Raw genomic sequence first — 15,906 nt, 5'->3', positions numbered from 1 at the left:
CTTTGTCCTTCCAACGTTTCCTTATCTCAATGAATTTCCAATAGTGTTTGCAAGCGTGATTAACTGAATAAGACTTGACATGCACGCTTTCCACAGTACAGGCGTGATTCCTTTGCAACATAATTACAAAGGTAAACAGTGAGTTAATAATCTGTTTCACACTAGCAACTTAGCAAACAACAATGTATTGGGCCTTGGAGATTTTTTTTTTCAGATGGGCTTTATTTGGGTTCCTAGTACTGTACTGGGCCTCCAACTTAGCTCTACATTGGTGGTTATAGTTTCAGCTCAACTGGGCCTACAAATATTTCATTGGCCCATGACGTTTCCGGGTGAAACCTGTTAACGACGTGCAAGAGAGTCGCAGAGCACAGTGTTGGCTTCAAGTTCCTCTTTCCTCCTCCTTGATCTCTCTGGAGTTTTTTCTTTTCTTTTTTGGCAAATCTTGATCCACAGAGTCTGAGGTGCGTTGTTTCTTTTCGTTAATCCTTTCGTGTTTGTGATTATTACCCCAATTTCAATTTCAGTTTTTAATCTAATTTGGAATCGATGGAATATCCTATTTAGGTTTTCGGAGAATATGAATCACGGTGGATTTGCCGTAGAAGTTACGGGTCTGTCTCCTAAAGCAACCGAGAGGGATGTCTATGATTTCTTCTCCTTCTCTGGCTCAATCGAAGGCGTTGAAATCGTCAGGTATTGATGAGCAATTTGTATCAGAGTTCATAATTTTACCCTTTTTTTTGTTTTTTTTTTTTAAATTTTCGGTGAATTTTATTCTTGTTGTTTTGATTTGGAAAATTACAGATCCGGTGAATGTGCATGTACTGCCTATGTGACGTTCAAGGATTCGTATTCTCAGGAGACTGCTTGCTTGCTCAGTGTGAGTATTTCCTCAACTCACCGCCATTTCATTTTATTAATAACTGTTAGGATCACTTTGATTCATTGAGGGTGCTTCGATTTCAGGCAATGTTTTATTTCATGATCAGTTTTGTATGTAATGTGCTGTTCGTAGTTTCGTATCAGCTTATCTGAAAATCTAAGCATAGGCTTCAGAGTTGTTAAATGTTATAGTGACCATTATAGCTCGAATCGTGCTGCCTATCTGCTTTTAGTGTATGTCTTGCAAAATGCCTTTCGGATATATGCTTATAGTAGTAAGTGAAACCAGGCCTTCCCGTTTGGTTTTGTTGGATGACCATTTTAAGTCTTTAGAGGAATTACTTTCTCATAAGGCAGAAAAAAGGAAAAGAATCTGGACCCCAAAAAAAAAAAAAAAAAGAGAGAGAAAAAGTAAAAAAGAATATACTAAAGAATGCTGCTGTTAACATACTATACATATTAACCTAAGTTTTTTAAGAAAGCAGTTGAGTGAGTTAGAGAATTACAAGATTCTCAAATGTGTAAAAAGGAGTATAGGGTTTGCTTTATCGAAAGGCTCTCCAATTTATCATATTAGGTACTTGGCTTGTATCACGTTCCTTCCATGTCCTTTTGATATATGGTTTGGTCATATCTTTAATGGTATCTCCTTTTATTAGTGAAGACATTGAAGTTTTTCCTCTTTTAGTTGCATAGTTCCCCTCCTTGTAAACCAAGATGGTCTTGTTACTTGTTTCTTATTTTATCTTAGCCTTTCTATGGTCACAGCAGATGGTACTTATTTGTATTTCAATTGGTAGCTGAGTCATTTTTTTTTTTTTTGAGAGTAGAAATTTTATTCAACTAGAAAAGCCAATTACAAAACATGGGACTGATCGGTGGTGGACATAAAATCCCCACTCCAGGATGATTTGTGAGCATTGATTCATTATTTATCCTTACAATCTTATTGTCTCAGGGTGCCACTATCATAGATCAACCTGTGTGCATAACCCGCTGGGGGCATTATCAAGATGAATTTGACTTTTGGAACACGCCTTCATCAAGGGATGATGAAGAAACTCATTCAACTGTATGCATCTTTTGTATCTTTAATCTGCGAAAATAATGTAGTTGCTTACTGGTTTGCATATCTGCTCACACACAACACAAGTCATACTGTAACTACAAGTTGTAATGCATTCTTATGTATCTGCAGCATCCACCAACAAGCCAAAATGTACCTAGTGCTGGAGAAGTGGCATCTGTTGCTCAAGAAGTAGTCATGACCATGTTATCCAAGGGATATGTGCTGGGAAAAGATGCATTAACCCAGGCGAAATCATTTGACGAGTCTCATCAATATTCAGCGACTGCAGCAGCCAGGGTTTCTGAGCTGAGTGAGAGATATGGCCTCGCTGATAAGTTCTGCGCAGGTGTTGAAGCTGTTAAATCTGTGGATGAGCGGTACCATGTATCAGAGCTCACCAAATCAGCGATATCAGAGACTGGAAGAAAAGCCGCAGAAGCTGCAACTGCTGTGGTAAACAGCAGCTACTTTTCTAAAGGAGCCCTTTGGATGTCAGGTGCTCTAAACCGAGCCGCCAAAGCTGCAGCTGATTTGGGCAGTCATGGTGTTAGGCAGTAATGTGTAATTTGATACAATTCATATACTCTTGTAAAATTGTAATTAGTATGTAGTTTGATACTTTCTGACTGGTGTTTGTATATGTCATACAATCTGGTTACAGATAGCATACATGTGTGTTAAAGTTGCATAAAAAAGGGGGTAAAGTTGAATAAAATGTCATTAGAACGAAGATCATACAAGATTTGGGAACACGAAAGCCGAATAGAGCTGTAATGAGATATAGATGTTCTCTTTTAGCCATTTATCAGCTAACATATTTGCTTCTGATTATTTACAACTAGCTGTCTGCGAGTTAAACTCAGAGCGTTCTATTGTGGTATCATGGATCTGACTTCTCGAGGATAAATAATGAAATATTGTTCGTATCGTCGACCGGAAAACATAGATTATCATTTACTTGGCAACATATACCATACGCTTGAGACTTTTCTATGTTATCAAATTGGAATGTCACCCCTGAATTTCTGAAAGATTAAAGCGTCATAACTTAAGACGTGTTTCAGAGACTTCAAACTAGGTGTGAGTGTGACCAGAACGCAAATTTGACTCCCCACCTGTTCCTCTGTGTCGGTGAGCTTAATTTAGACGTCCTCAGACTTCACGGTCATCCAAAACAACGGTCCAGATCGAAAGGCCACCCTTGCCTTTGACATTAAGCATGGGCTTTTAACAATGAAAGATACACTGCACCGCATGTTTATAGATCCAAAATCACGCGATGGCCCACTAAAGCAACAAGTTTTGATCGAACCGAACGCAGGCGCCCCTCTCATGGTGGTGCGACGCAGGTGAAACAAAACCCTGTATTGCGATCGGACTCATTTCCATTTTCCACACCCGCCCAAATTTGACTCGATCCCTCTCTCACCCGCTTCCTCTTCCTCTCCCTCTCAGTTCTAATCCTCCAATCAGATTCAGATCTCTAGGCCAAAGACCTGGATCGCTACATTTCACTCTACAGTTTCATGTACGGAGAATTGAGGTTCTGAGTCGTCGACGCGTTACTGAGTCACTGACCGAGTCGCGATGGCGGGGAAGACCGACTCGGTGTCGATTCGGGTGCCGTACCGGAACCTGAAGGATACGGAAGTTGAAATGATGGGGATGGATGATGAGCCTCATCATCGGATCGACCTCAATTCCACTAGGCCGTCTCCGTCGCAGTCGCCGTCTTCGTCGTCGTCCGCTAGGGTTCCGAACGGGAACGGCGATCTTCCGCAGCCGCAGAGTCTACCGGTTCCCAATCAGAACACCCTGATGACTCTAATTCTCAGCTGTACGGTTGCCGCCGGTGTTCAGTTCGGTTGGGCTTTGCAGCTTTCGCTCTTAACTCCCTATATACAGGTTCGGTTTCGTGTCTGATTCATTTTTCTGAATTTCAATTTCGCTTGAAATTTCAGAAACTGCATTCAGCTTCAGGATAATTAGATAGGGATTGGTAATCTTTCTTTTGAATCAAGGAAGAATTCGAGGGGCACAGTGAATAGTTTATTGATAGAGACGATCTTGCTTGTATTTTGGTTATGCTAATCTGGTATATTCTGAATTTTTTGCATAATCTACACTGGCAGAGTCTGTAAGAAAAGTTCAACTTAATTCACCTTGCAACTTTACTTCATTCCGATTCCGACTTTTTTGTTATTCTTTTTCTTCCTATTGGTTTGGTAATGCAATGCCAGAACTTGTCCATGTATAAAACGAATAAGGAGAGAATATGTAGCGTCTGCTGTAATTCACTGCCTCTTTTGTGTTTAGTATCAGTGGATTTACTGCGTAAAGTGATGACTTTGGGGTTCTAGTTATTAATCTCTAGGCTGTGATTGTCATTCATACAGTTGTTAATGTCCTCACTGCATACTATTGTGTTGTGTTCTTTTTATCTTGACTTGGGTTTATTTTGATGCTGATATTGATAATTGCTTACCTTATTTGTTTTTGTGTTTCGAGTATTGTTGCAGACACTTGGAATTGGGCATGCATTTTCTTCGTTTATTTGGCTTTGTGGCCCTATTACAGGCCTTGTGGTAAGTGATGTTAGTCAGTTTCAAAAATTTATCATTTGTACTTGTACCTCTTCTTTATTAATCTGTTGAAGTTTTTGTTGCCATCTTCAGTGGGAACAACAGTAACTCTTAACTTGTGGTTTAGCCAAATTAACTTATATCATCTTCATGGAGTTTTCGCGGAATAAATAAAGAACTATCCAGCATGAGTTTATGAATTTATTGGCTATGGGAATATTTTTGAGGTTTACTGTTATAGGAATTATTTTAATATTCTTTTTCCTTCAGTTACACCAACTTTTGTTTTGTTAAGGTTCAACCCTGCGTTGGTATTTGGAGTGACAAATGCTCTTTAAAAATGGGAAGAAGGCGCCCCTTCATACTTGCAGGATCTCTCTTGATCTCTATTGCCGTGAGTGCATCATTGCAATTAATTTTCATTTTATTTTGAATTAATTAATGCTTGCATTTTTATTTGCTAAACTAAGTCTTGTAATTTAGGTGGTATTAATCGGATTTTCTGCAGACATTGGATACTTATTAGGAGATACACACGAGCATTGCAGGTTTGTCGCCTTCCTTTAATTATTTGTATTTTACATTGCAAAATTCATCTACTGTTAGCCAACTCATCTAAGGAAATGCAGAACCTTCAAAGGTACCCGAACAAGGGCTGCTTTTGTCTTTATTATTGGATTTTGGTTGCTGGATCTTGCCAATAATACAGTTCAGGTGAGTGTTCTTGGACTATCAAAGAAAAGCACACTCAAAGTTTAAACAATTTGATAATAAAACGTACCATTTTACAATGGTTTTTATGTCTGAGCACAAAATAAAACTTGTAATTTTTGTAGGGGCCAGCGCGTGCTCTTCTAGCAGATCTATCAGGTGACTCTCTCTCTCTCTCTCTGTTGTCATAATATTACATTTTTGCTTGGGTCTTTCATTTAACCTAAGAGTACAAACTATGTCTTAACAAAATATGTGTCATGACTATATTGTAGGCCCTGATCAACGTAACACAGCAAATGCTGTGTTTTGCTCATGGATGGCTGTTGGTAACATCCTAGGATTTTCTGCTGGAGCAAGTGGAAATTGGCACAGGTGAAACTTTTAACTATGTTATTGCCTTATTGGTAATCTAATACTTCTGTACATTGGGTATCTTATGTGTTGTTTTAGTCATCATATTCCTTCTGATCACCCTTTCGCGAAACCCTGTTTATAAAATTGTGCCATTTGAACCAAATTAAACGCCAAGTTTTGTTCTGTTGTGCTCACTGCAATCTGCTTTCTTATTAAGGTCGTCTGCATTTTGCAATTCAACTTCTGAGGATGCAATTCGTTGTTCAACTTCTATTGTGTTGTGTATCTGACAATTTCTTTCTTGGCAGGTGGTTTCCTTTCTTGTTGAGTAAAGCTTGCTGTGAAGCCTGTGGAAATCTTAAAGCAGCATTTCTTATAGCAGTGGTAAGTTATGAGTAACACACAGAAGTTCATATATCTAGACATGAGCTTCTTTTATTTGAGAATCTTGTTGGTAATTTTGTTCAAGTGCTGAGTGAGTGACATTTAGCTTCTGCTTTTTTTTTTTTGGTCCGAGACAATTTACTTCTTTCTCAATGGTCCAGCTTGAAATCCCGAATTGTCATATCTAAGTGTTGACCCTGATTCACTATATAGTATATTTTGCTAAGCTTGATTTCTCAAAGATATATGATTCACCTCTGGTACTTCAGTTTGTGGTGTTGTGCTCAGTCAATTTTCACAAGATGGCCCCATATATTATATTTCTATTGTATGTATGACATAAGTACAGAAAGTTTTGGCTGGTCTCTCTGATATTTTCTATATTGAAGTTTTGGGTACAAAGTGGGATACGATGTTCCTATACTATATACAGTGGTTCTGCTTAGTTGACTAGAGTTTCCAAAATTTTCATTTTAGCTTCTGTTAATTAACCTGCACTTGTTCATTAGTTCAGTTCAATTTCAGTTGAGAGTCAAAAACTTGCAGGTTCAAGCTGTAGACTTGTGGTATATATGTTGTTCTGTACAACCCTATATGATAAGTCTTGATCTGTGTGCAGGTATTTCTCTTGTTTTGTACACTTGTTACTATATATTTTGCTGAGGAGGTTCCACTCACTGCATATCAGCCCATGCGTATATCAGATTCTGCTCCTTTATTGGACGATCCACAACGAAATGGTTTCGAACATTCAAAATTAAAGTCTGATATGCATGTTATAGATACTGCCAATCAGAACAGAGCTGCGAATGGCTATGAAAGAGATAGAAATGTAAAACATCCCATGCCAAATGTTGAGGAAGTTCAGAATGGTGGTTTTAATGATGGTCCTGGAGCAGTGTTGGTCAATCTATTGACCAGTTTAAGGCATTTACCACCCGCAATGCATTCAGTGCTCATTGTTATGGCTCTTACTTGGGTACGTGTCATTCTTATTTGCATGACTTTACCTGTATCACCCTTTCTATAAGCAATTAAGCATTTCCCTGATTTCCTATTTATTCGTTGACCATTATGATTTCTGAGTGTTGATTTCCATTATGAAGTTTTATCTTGAACTTAATAGCTTCCTTGCTATTATGATGTTTCATGCAGTTATCCTGGTTTCCGTTCTTTCTTTTTGATACGGATTGGATGGGGAGGGAAGTTTATCATGGAGATCCCGCAGGGAACTTGTCTGAAGTACACACTTATGATCAGGGTGTCAGACAAGGTGCATTCGGTTTATTATTGAATTCAGTAAGAACTCCAAATTGAGAACCAGTACTTCTCTTGTTTCAAATGCTAATTGAAAATTTATTAAGAATCCATTATTTAATTAAGCCAACCTATCATTAAAGTCTTTGTTCTATGGTTTAGGTCGTTCTTGGAATTAGTTCTTTCCTAATTGAGCCAATGTGTAAGCGGATGGGGGCAAGGCTAGTGTGGGCAATGAGCAATTTTATTGTGTTTGCCTGCATGGCAGGCACTGCTATAATAAGTTGGATATCTGTAGGAGAGTATTCTAAAGGGATAGAACACGTAATTGGAGGGAATGATAATATCAAAATTGCTTCCCTGATTGTTTTTGCTCTTCTTGGGTTTCCTCTCGCTGTAAGTATTCATATTTTTGTAGCAATGTTGATTTTATTCTATTCATGCCTCAGAAGTACAAGTGTACTAACTTGTTTTTATGTTGCAGATCACATACAGTGTTCCCTTTTCTGTTACAGCTGAGTTGACTGCTGATGCAGGCGGTGGACAAGGTTTAAATAGATTTCACTTTAATTTTGGCACCTGTTTTCCATTTGTTGTTACTGAACTTAGATGATTGTGATTCTGAGGTGCTTGTACTGTTGATACAGGACTGGCTATAGGAGTTTTGAATCTGGCAATTGTCATCCCACAGGTAGTTAAGACGCATTATTCGTATTTTATCACCAACTGGTTGAGCTCAATTATGTAATGCTAAAACTTGTCCTTCTTCCTTGCCTCCCTTTACTTGCTTTCTCAAGGTAACTTGTTATTCTATGATTTCCACCTGTAATGTTTTCTGCTGGCCATGGGCCACGCTTAGGCTTGTCAAATTTTAATGACCCAGACTGATGCCTGACAAATTGGAAGTTGGACTAAACCCAGGCCTGTGACTGTGATAAGTTCTAGTAGAGTGTGGGGGGGGGGGGGGGGGTGAAACTTGTTTGTCTTAGTTTTGCAGTAGTTCCTAATATTTTTAATAAAAAATATCCTTTTTATTCATTATTTTTGGGTTCATCATCTGTGCATTTTGGATGAATCTTCACCTGATTAATGGCCACAGGCTTCTTAACTTGTTAAATTTTAACTGCATCAATCTGATATTATATGTTGTTGAATTGTTTAGATGATTGTGTCTCTCGGTGCGGGGCCATGGGATGCTTTATTTGGTGGAGGAAATATACCTGCCTTTGTTTTGGCTTCTTTTGCTGCCCTTGCTGCTGGCATTTTTGCAGTTCGCAGGCTACCAAATCTATCAAACAGTTCTTTCACATCGAGTGGTTTTCATTTTGGCTAGTGACGAGCAGCTGTTTAGGTGATAACCACACCATGCGTGACTCTTTATCAACAATACAGGAGCATTGGCTCCCTGAGGAATGGCTCTGACATTTTGCGTACGTATGACATTCTTATCAAAAGAATTACCCATTCCATATTCAATTCATTCATTTTTTCCACAATTTTAGTGAGTAATCTGTACTCAATGTAGAGTGTATATTGTCAGTTATTATGAAAAGGATCTACTTGCATATATTTCTCACTTACTCATTGTTTTACTAAATCTAACTAAGCATATTTTGGCGTAGTGAATAAAGCGCTTGGCGATTATTGTAATATTTCATCTACACTGTATATATATTCAGCAGGAGGTAATTGGTATGTGCATGTAAACGACACCTATTTGTCAACATAACTGATGTATCATTTGGAAGTCGATGTTATTGGAATACTTAAAAAATCAGAAGAAATCTAGGCTAATTTATTTGAACTCTGTTGCTGGTGATACTGTGTCCACGTTTTCTATTTGAATCATTGATGTGAATTATGTTGATTACATTAAACTGATGTCAGCTTAAGTACCTAGGTTTTTCTCAGGCCTCCACTGTTACTTCCAAGCTCAGCTTCCTCATGCAGGAAAGCCGTCAGTGGTGGTCAGGCTGATCCATTGCTCTTAACTCCATCTGGAAATAGATCGGTTTAATGAAGGCATGCCCTAGGAGACTTGCATAACAAGTTTTTACTATAATTTCTGTTGTTTTATTATAAATTGCTAACATTTAACAAGAACAGACTACAATAATATTGTAATTTTGGAATGCTCTTTGATAATGAGAATGACAAAACAGATGTCTGATTATATATGATACTGGATGTTAATTAGTTGGTCTGTGTTAGCCTAGTCACCATAGTCTGATGTAGCGTCGTTGTCCCAGGTCACAAGTCTTGCGTCGCAATCCAGCTTACTCAGATGTTTCCCCTTGATAGCAATACGCCAATATTAGATGTGAGTGGCATTTCAGTGCTTATTAGGAGTAAACTTTGCTTACAATTTGGTAGCTGTATTGTCTGGTGGCTATGGACCTTAGCTTTGCTTCTTCGGGCGTGTAAAATGGCAAACATCTCAGAAACTGTTGGCCGGTCAATTCTAAACCGTTCCGTTTCATCCAAATCTATATGTTTATTTGCTTATGAACTTATGGCTAAGATATCAACAAGCAAATTCTGGAACAGTTTGTTTCTATTTTTTCCTCACCCATCTCTTTCCTTCCATTTTCAATTCATCACATCAGCAACAGAGGTGTCTATCGCTTTTGAAATTTCCAGGTCATGGGTCCTCCGTAATAGACGGCTCCGATGGATGGGCCATCTCACTCTTGCCAGAGAAGGCTAAACGTGGCCACGAGCTGCAATGTGAACAGTAGCATAATAAAAGAGAAACATATAAACTGAACCAGTAGTTGAGGAATCACTATCAGAGCATATCTCCTTTGCCCAAAAGCAAATCCCTGAAAACAATAAAAGCATTTAAATTCCTGATTAAAAAAAGAAAAGAAAAGAAAAAACTCTTGGTTTTCAATTTGCAATAGATTTAAAAATGACGTCGAGCTATGCAACCAAAGGCACATGAAAAGCCCACCAGAAGCCATGAGCGCATGTGCCAGAGGAGAAGATTCAGCTCTTTCTTTTCTAATTCCAGCATCACCTTACTTACAGACACAAACACAAGTTGTTATATATCTTTCTTCTCATTCTTTCTTGCAAACTAAACAAAGAATAAACCCCCTGAAACAAATAATGGCCAACAGATAGATTAGATCATAGAATTAGATAGCAGCCTATGCACCATGAGGAGGAGTTGGGAGAACATGCATCCACCCTATTCCAATGGATTTGGGGCACACCGGCACAACTAAATACTAATATAAGCATGTGATTTAGCCAAGAGTTCCTTGTCTTTGGCAAACAGTAGAAAGCAGAACATCTATTTTCTTATACCAGTAGGACCTTCCCATGTCCTTTCTTAACCAATATTGTACAGTACAGATGTTCTGATCTCACCTCTCTCATTACATAAAATACAGAATGATGCATAATTTAGTATCCCCCTTCTTACAGAGTAAGGTTGCTAATGATTTCTTCATCAAAAAAAAAAAATCCCACAGTAGTTGACAACTTTTCAATTCACACCCATTCTTTCACAATAAAGAAAGAAATAGCCGTCAGAACAAACCCATCTCCTTCTGCATGTAATCTACTGCATGTCTTTTATTTATAACAAACTACTTGAGTTGAGGAGGAGAAACTTCTTTTTTTTCCTTTTTCTTTGTAAAAAGTTGGGGATTCTGTATATGATTGTATCATCATGATGATATGTATCTTAACAAGAAACCAAATATGCGATTTAAAATCTCACTTGTATGACGTGCTTCTGATCAGAAAATTGTCAGCTGGTTCAAATTTCAATCTTATACACACACATATATAATATATATACATACACACACACACACCCCAATATTAGGAGTATATGATTATGGCTCTCACTTAACTGGTTTTGGATTCATATGTTAGATTCTTCAATCCTTCCATGGGTCCTCACTGTCTTTCTGATGAACTGGGGAAGAAAAAGAAAGATCTTGATCAATTTGCAGAAAGTACTTAGTAATCCAACATTTATAGCTAGGCTAGGCTAGGTATGTAACCCTAAACCCTTTCCTTGTAGTAGACGTACCCTACTATATGCTCATTGCCTTTTTCTTTTCTTCATTTCATGATCATGCTTCGACATTTATGTTGTACCCAAGTCCCTTCAGCCCATTATAATTTGATTCCCCTTTATATTTTTGGAGTGAAATTGCCAATCAATTATGATATGGAGCTGGGCACTAGCTAGCTGCATTTTGAGTCCCACAGACACACAACCTATTCAGCCTTTTAACTTTTTTGGAGTGAAATTTGATCAACTGATTGGATATAAAAGAGTACAAAGCAGAAAGTTACAACAAGAGTAAAAGCAAAAGTCTCTCGTTCGCCTAGGTCACTAAAAAAACAGTAGCCTCCTATAACTAGATTTGCTGCCTGAAACTAACAATAGAAAACATGAAGTGAAATCCACACTTCATATTTCTTTATGTAGTATCTTAACATCACATGTTTTTAGTAGTTTTACAATCCACATTATAAAAATAAGATACTAGAAAAGAAAACATGGAGTGTGAGTTTCACTCCCTTAGAAAATATGCCTCTACAAAACAACACAAAATGGAGTCTCGATCAAAACCATCGATCCTAATTAACAAAAAGCAAACACATGCCGATACAACAATGATGTGGGTCTTATTAAAATCTTGTCCAAAAAAGCTCAGTGGAACAAAATTACCACATAATTAACTTGTACCATTTATTTGGTAGCCAAAAGGGGAAAAAGAAAAGAGGAAAGATTAAGAGGAGTGAGAATCCTCATTTTACAATCCACACTCAATGTTTTATTTTTTAGTATATACATTACATGTTATACAATCCACACTACAAAAAAATAAAACTAAGATACTAAAAAATAAAACATGGCGTGTGAATTGTAAAATTCACTCCCCAAGATTAATCAATCAATCAACCTTTTGAAAAAAAAAAGAAAAAAAACTTTCTGGTTTTTGTTTTCTTGTTCTGCACAGTATACTCATGGTGACATAGGCCATTTGGGAAATGAGGTGGGTGTGGCAGAAGAGAGAGGAGCAGTGGGATAGAGAGAGAGGGAGAGATGGGGATGGTTGTAACTTGTGCATTGTATATTGGGTGGTACACAAGGACAAAAGAAGACCAGCTCTAGTAGGGTTGATGACAACAGCCCTTGCTCGGGCTTTTCAAAACCCCTTTGGCTTCTTTTCTCTCTCTATTTCTGGTTCACGCATTTTATCGAACACCTTCGATGCATACTTAGCTGCACAGGCTTCAGCTCAGAGCTCCAGAGGTCAAGCTCGAGCCTTGAAGAAAATGATAAATGGTATGGATATGATGGGAAAGAGCTTCGTCCTAATCCACGATACCTGTTGGTGGGTTAGGTAGCAAACCCTGCCCCCCTCATTGGACCCATCATCCCCCTCCATAGATTCCTCTCCCCCTTTTTCTCTGTGTACAATTACAGTCCTCTTTGGAATTACAGATACAACCAGCCAAGTCATTTTCTATTTTTTCCCAAGTAACCTCTTTCTTCTCCTCAATTACATACATCAGACTCATGATTTGTTCTTATGGTATATGTGCACAAAATCAAAGCCAAGCTTAAATAATGTCACATAGAGAAACAAGATTGGATTGCCTTTAGTCTTGTTAAGGAATGTTTTATAGTGCTCCAGAGTTATATAAGGTAACACTGTAAACAACGACTAATCTAACAGTTTTTAACTCATTGATTATTTGAATAATGTCTCTTTCAAACATGTAAATCTACATGTAAAGCGGGAAGCAAATTTCTGACTGATACCATTGCCTCTATTGGTAGTTTGGACTTAGGTTGTATAAGAGGGACTCGTTTCTTTTGTAATTTATTTTCATTATTCGAAGAAAAAAAAACAGCTTTTAACTCATGAATTTCAATATTTTGGAGAACTATGCATAATTAAATGAATCTCTCATTTTTTTACTTCCAAATGATAAAATATCTATGTAAATTTCATTAAGATGCTACCAAATTAATGTTCTAAACCATAAGTAAATTTGCATTAAATCTTCTATTCTATTCAAATTTAAATCTTTTATTTTTCTATGCTTACATCCAGATAGACTTTAAGAACCCTGCTCCCTAGTAAAAATGTCTGACATTTTGAATTTCTTACGCACCTCTTATGTAAGAAAGACTTTCGTCTCTATCTCATTCCTGAAAGAAGAAAAGAAAATTTCACTTTGTGAATTCTCATATAAAAGGAGAAATGGCTTCCTATATTATATAAGAATCACACACACTCTCTCCCCTCCCAATAGTGTGTGTGTGTGTATATATAGAGAAAATATAAATTCCTAGAAGCTGCTGATAAGGTATATAAGCCATCCAGTGCAACAATTTGTGCACAACCTTCCATTTGAAGAAAACTCAAATCCCCTTTTCCCCAATTTTCAACATGACAGCCGCTAGATATTCATGACACTTCTGGTTGAGATTGGATTTGGTGCCCATGGCCAGAGCTTAATCAAATTTAAGTCATGACTGGAAATGGGATGGCTTTTTTCCAAGCAAATTTCATGCTACAATCTCCTCACCACGAAGATCATCATGACCACCACCAGCCTCCCACTTCTCTGAATCCATTACTTCCTTCCTGCACACCTCAAGACTTTCATGGTAACACTCTCTCTTGCTTTCTTGCCTTCTTTCTTTCTCTCTCATTGTCACCTTTACTTAAATGGGTTTGTTATGTGTGTGAATTGTTTAGGTGTTGCATCGTTCCTAGGGAAGCGGTCAATGTCATTTTCCGGGATTGAGTTGGGCACTGAAGAGGGTCATGGGGAAGATGATTTATCTGATGATGGGTCACAGGCCGGAGGGGAGAAGAAGAGGAGGCTAAACATGGAGCAAGTGAAGACACTTGAGAAGAACTTTGAGTTGGGGAACAAGCTTGAGCCTGAGAGGAAAATGCAGCTGGCTAGAGCACTTGGTCTGCAGCCAAGACAGATTGCCATTTGGTTTCAGAACAGAAGAGCAAGGTGGAAGACAAAGCAGTTGGAGAAAGACTATGATATTCTTAAGAGACAGTTTGATGCCATCAAAGCTGACAATGAATCCCTCCAAGCTCAAAACCAAAAACTTCAAGCAGAGGTAATCCAATTAGCAGATCAATTATTGAATACCTCATGGTTTGTAAAATATAGTTAATTTGGAATATATAATGATCCCCCTTTCATCAGAAAGTTTTTGGCTTTTTTGACTTTTTCTTGTATCATGAATTTCAGAACCCCTTTGAACCAATAATCACTTATTTACAAAGTTGCTTTTCTTTTCCAACATAGATTGCCCACTTTTTGATTCACTGATTGATCATAATTTGGGGATAAAGGGTAATCATGGCCTTAAAAGTACACATCTTTCTTACACATACTAAACACTATTTTGGGTTTTGGTTGATTTCTTGAATAATTAGAGTATGGAATTTGACCATGTCTATTTCTGATATGGGTCTTGCAGATACAGGCACTAAAAAATAGAGAACCAGCAGAATCTATCAACCTGAATATAAAAGAGACAGAGGGTTCTTGCAGCAATAGAAGTGAAAACAACTCTGCAGAAATCAAGTTGGACATTTCAAGAACTCCTCCAGCTATTGACAGCCCTCTATCCTCTCATCAAAATCCAATTATTACAAGCAGATCCCTCTTTCCTACCTCTACTGCTACTACTATAAGGCCTTCTGGAATACAACAACTCTTTCATCAAAACCCATCATCAAGGCCTGAGCTACTCCAATGCTCTCAGAAGATTGACCACATAGTCAAAGAAGAAAGCTTGAGCAACATGTTCTGTGGCATTGATGATCAGTCTGGGTTTTGGCCATGGTTGGAACAACACCAATTCAATTGATGATCAGCATTCAACCCCAAATTAAGTGTGTGCTCAAAGAGGCAATCAACCAATTACCAATGATGCTGTATGAGTTTTCTATTAAAATCCATGTTTTGGGTACTTAAGATATTATTTATAGAAGTTGAATTTTCAAGTGGTGGCTGAGAAAAAAAAAAAAAATCCTCATTGAGGAATAAAGGGGTATGTATGTTGGCTCTATATATACCAATACCATGTTTTCTAAGGTGATGGGAGAAATTACATTTGCTAGTGACTGTATGTGTTGTCATCTTTATTCTTACTTTGGAATCATGCATTTGTACTACTGTCAAAGCAAAAATTAATGCTGGCAATGATTCCTGCTGATTTCATTTATGCAGTATCAAAATCTACTATGAAGTCAGTCAGTTACTGACTATAGACTACAGACTGAGAGACTAGAGTGAGAGAGTGAGCCAACATTCTAGTGCACCGAAGAATTGAAAACTGCGTATAGCTGAGAGCCGTCAGATTAATGACTGACTAATCCTGGCTCTGGAGTTTCAATACTTGGTAATACTATAGAACCGTCTGAGAAATAGAGAAAGGGCATCCAGCACACAATTCAAGAAGGAAAAGAAGACAAGGAGATATGTACATGAAAGAGTGGAAGAAAACAGAGTTGGAAAAGGGTCATATTCTCGTGAAGGGGACGTCGGCTAAGTTTCATTTTCACGTCAAAACAAACTAGGAAATGGACAAAAGCTCGAGTATATGCTTCTGTCTGTCTACAGAGGACTACACCCACCAGCTCT

General features: G+C 37.9%; 3 protein-coding genes across 4 annotated transcripts; all 3 read left to right on the top strand.

Annotated features, from left to right (window-relative positions):
- The first annotated feature begins 327 nt into the window (after nucleotides 1–327).
- Nucleotides 328–2,621, top strand: LOC133709517 (binding partner of ACD11 1). Its single transcript, XM_062135291.1, has 5 exons — nucleotides 328–464; nucleotides 568–696; nucleotides 808–883; nucleotides 1,844–1,957; nucleotides 2,084–2,621. Exons 2-5 carry the CDS (start codon nucleotides 581–583, stop codon nucleotides 2,510–2,512), a joined length of 735 nt encoding a protein of 244 aa, XP_061991275.1. The 5' UTR covers nucleotides 328–464; nucleotides 568–580; the 3' UTR covers nucleotides 2,513–2,621.
- A 607-nt stretch (nucleotides 2,622–3,228) lies between these two features.
- Nucleotides 3,229–9,064, top strand: LOC133709227 (sucrose transport protein SUC3). 2 transcript variants are annotated; one of them, XM_062134888.1, is made up of 14 exons: nucleotides 3,229–3,859; nucleotides 4,474–4,539; nucleotides 4,832–4,930; nucleotides 5,020–5,084; nucleotides 5,166–5,250; nucleotides 5,373–5,406; nucleotides 5,523–5,622; nucleotides 5,913–5,988; nucleotides 6,608–6,967; nucleotides 7,144–7,287; nucleotides 7,408–7,641; nucleotides 7,730–7,793; nucleotides 7,893–7,936; nucleotides 8,408–9,064. In XM_062134888.1, exons 1-14 carry the CDS (start codon nucleotides 3,542–3,544, stop codon nucleotides 8,576–8,578), a joined length of 1,860 nt encoding a protein of 619 aa, XP_061990872.1. In that variant the 5' UTR covers nucleotides 3,229–3,541; the 3' UTR covers nucleotides 8,579–9,064. The 2 variants fall into 2 exon arrangements, with proteins under 2 accessions (XP_061990872.1, XP_061990873.1); XM_062134889.1 differs by having other exon boundaries at nucleotides 3,785–3,859; nucleotides 5,045–5,084.
- Nucleotides 9,065–13,467: 4,403 nt separating this feature from the next.
- LOC133709836 (homeobox-leucine zipper protein ATHB-13-like) lies at nucleotides 13,468–15,386 on the top strand. The gene is made up of 3 exons (XM_062135752.1): nucleotides 13,468–13,897; nucleotides 13,989–14,371; nucleotides 14,738–15,386. Exons 1-3 carry the CDS (start codon nucleotides 13,759–13,761, stop codon nucleotides 15,128–15,130), a joined length of 915 nt encoding a protein of 304 aa, XP_061991736.1. The 5' UTR covers nucleotides 13,468–13,758; the 3' UTR covers nucleotides 15,131–15,386.
- The last annotated feature ends 520 nt before the right edge of the window (nucleotides 15,387–15,906 follow it).

This window comes from Rosa rugosa, chromosome 5 (assembly GCF_958449725.1).
Source record: "Rosa rugosa chromosome 5, drRosRugo1.1, whole genome shotgun sequence".
NCBI lineage: Eukaryota > Viridiplantae > Streptophyta > Magnoliopsida > Rosales > Rosaceae > Rosa > Rosa rugosa.
The sequence above is the reverse complement of the archived record's forward strand: the minus strand, read 5'-3'. Positions and strand labels throughout refer to the sequence as shown.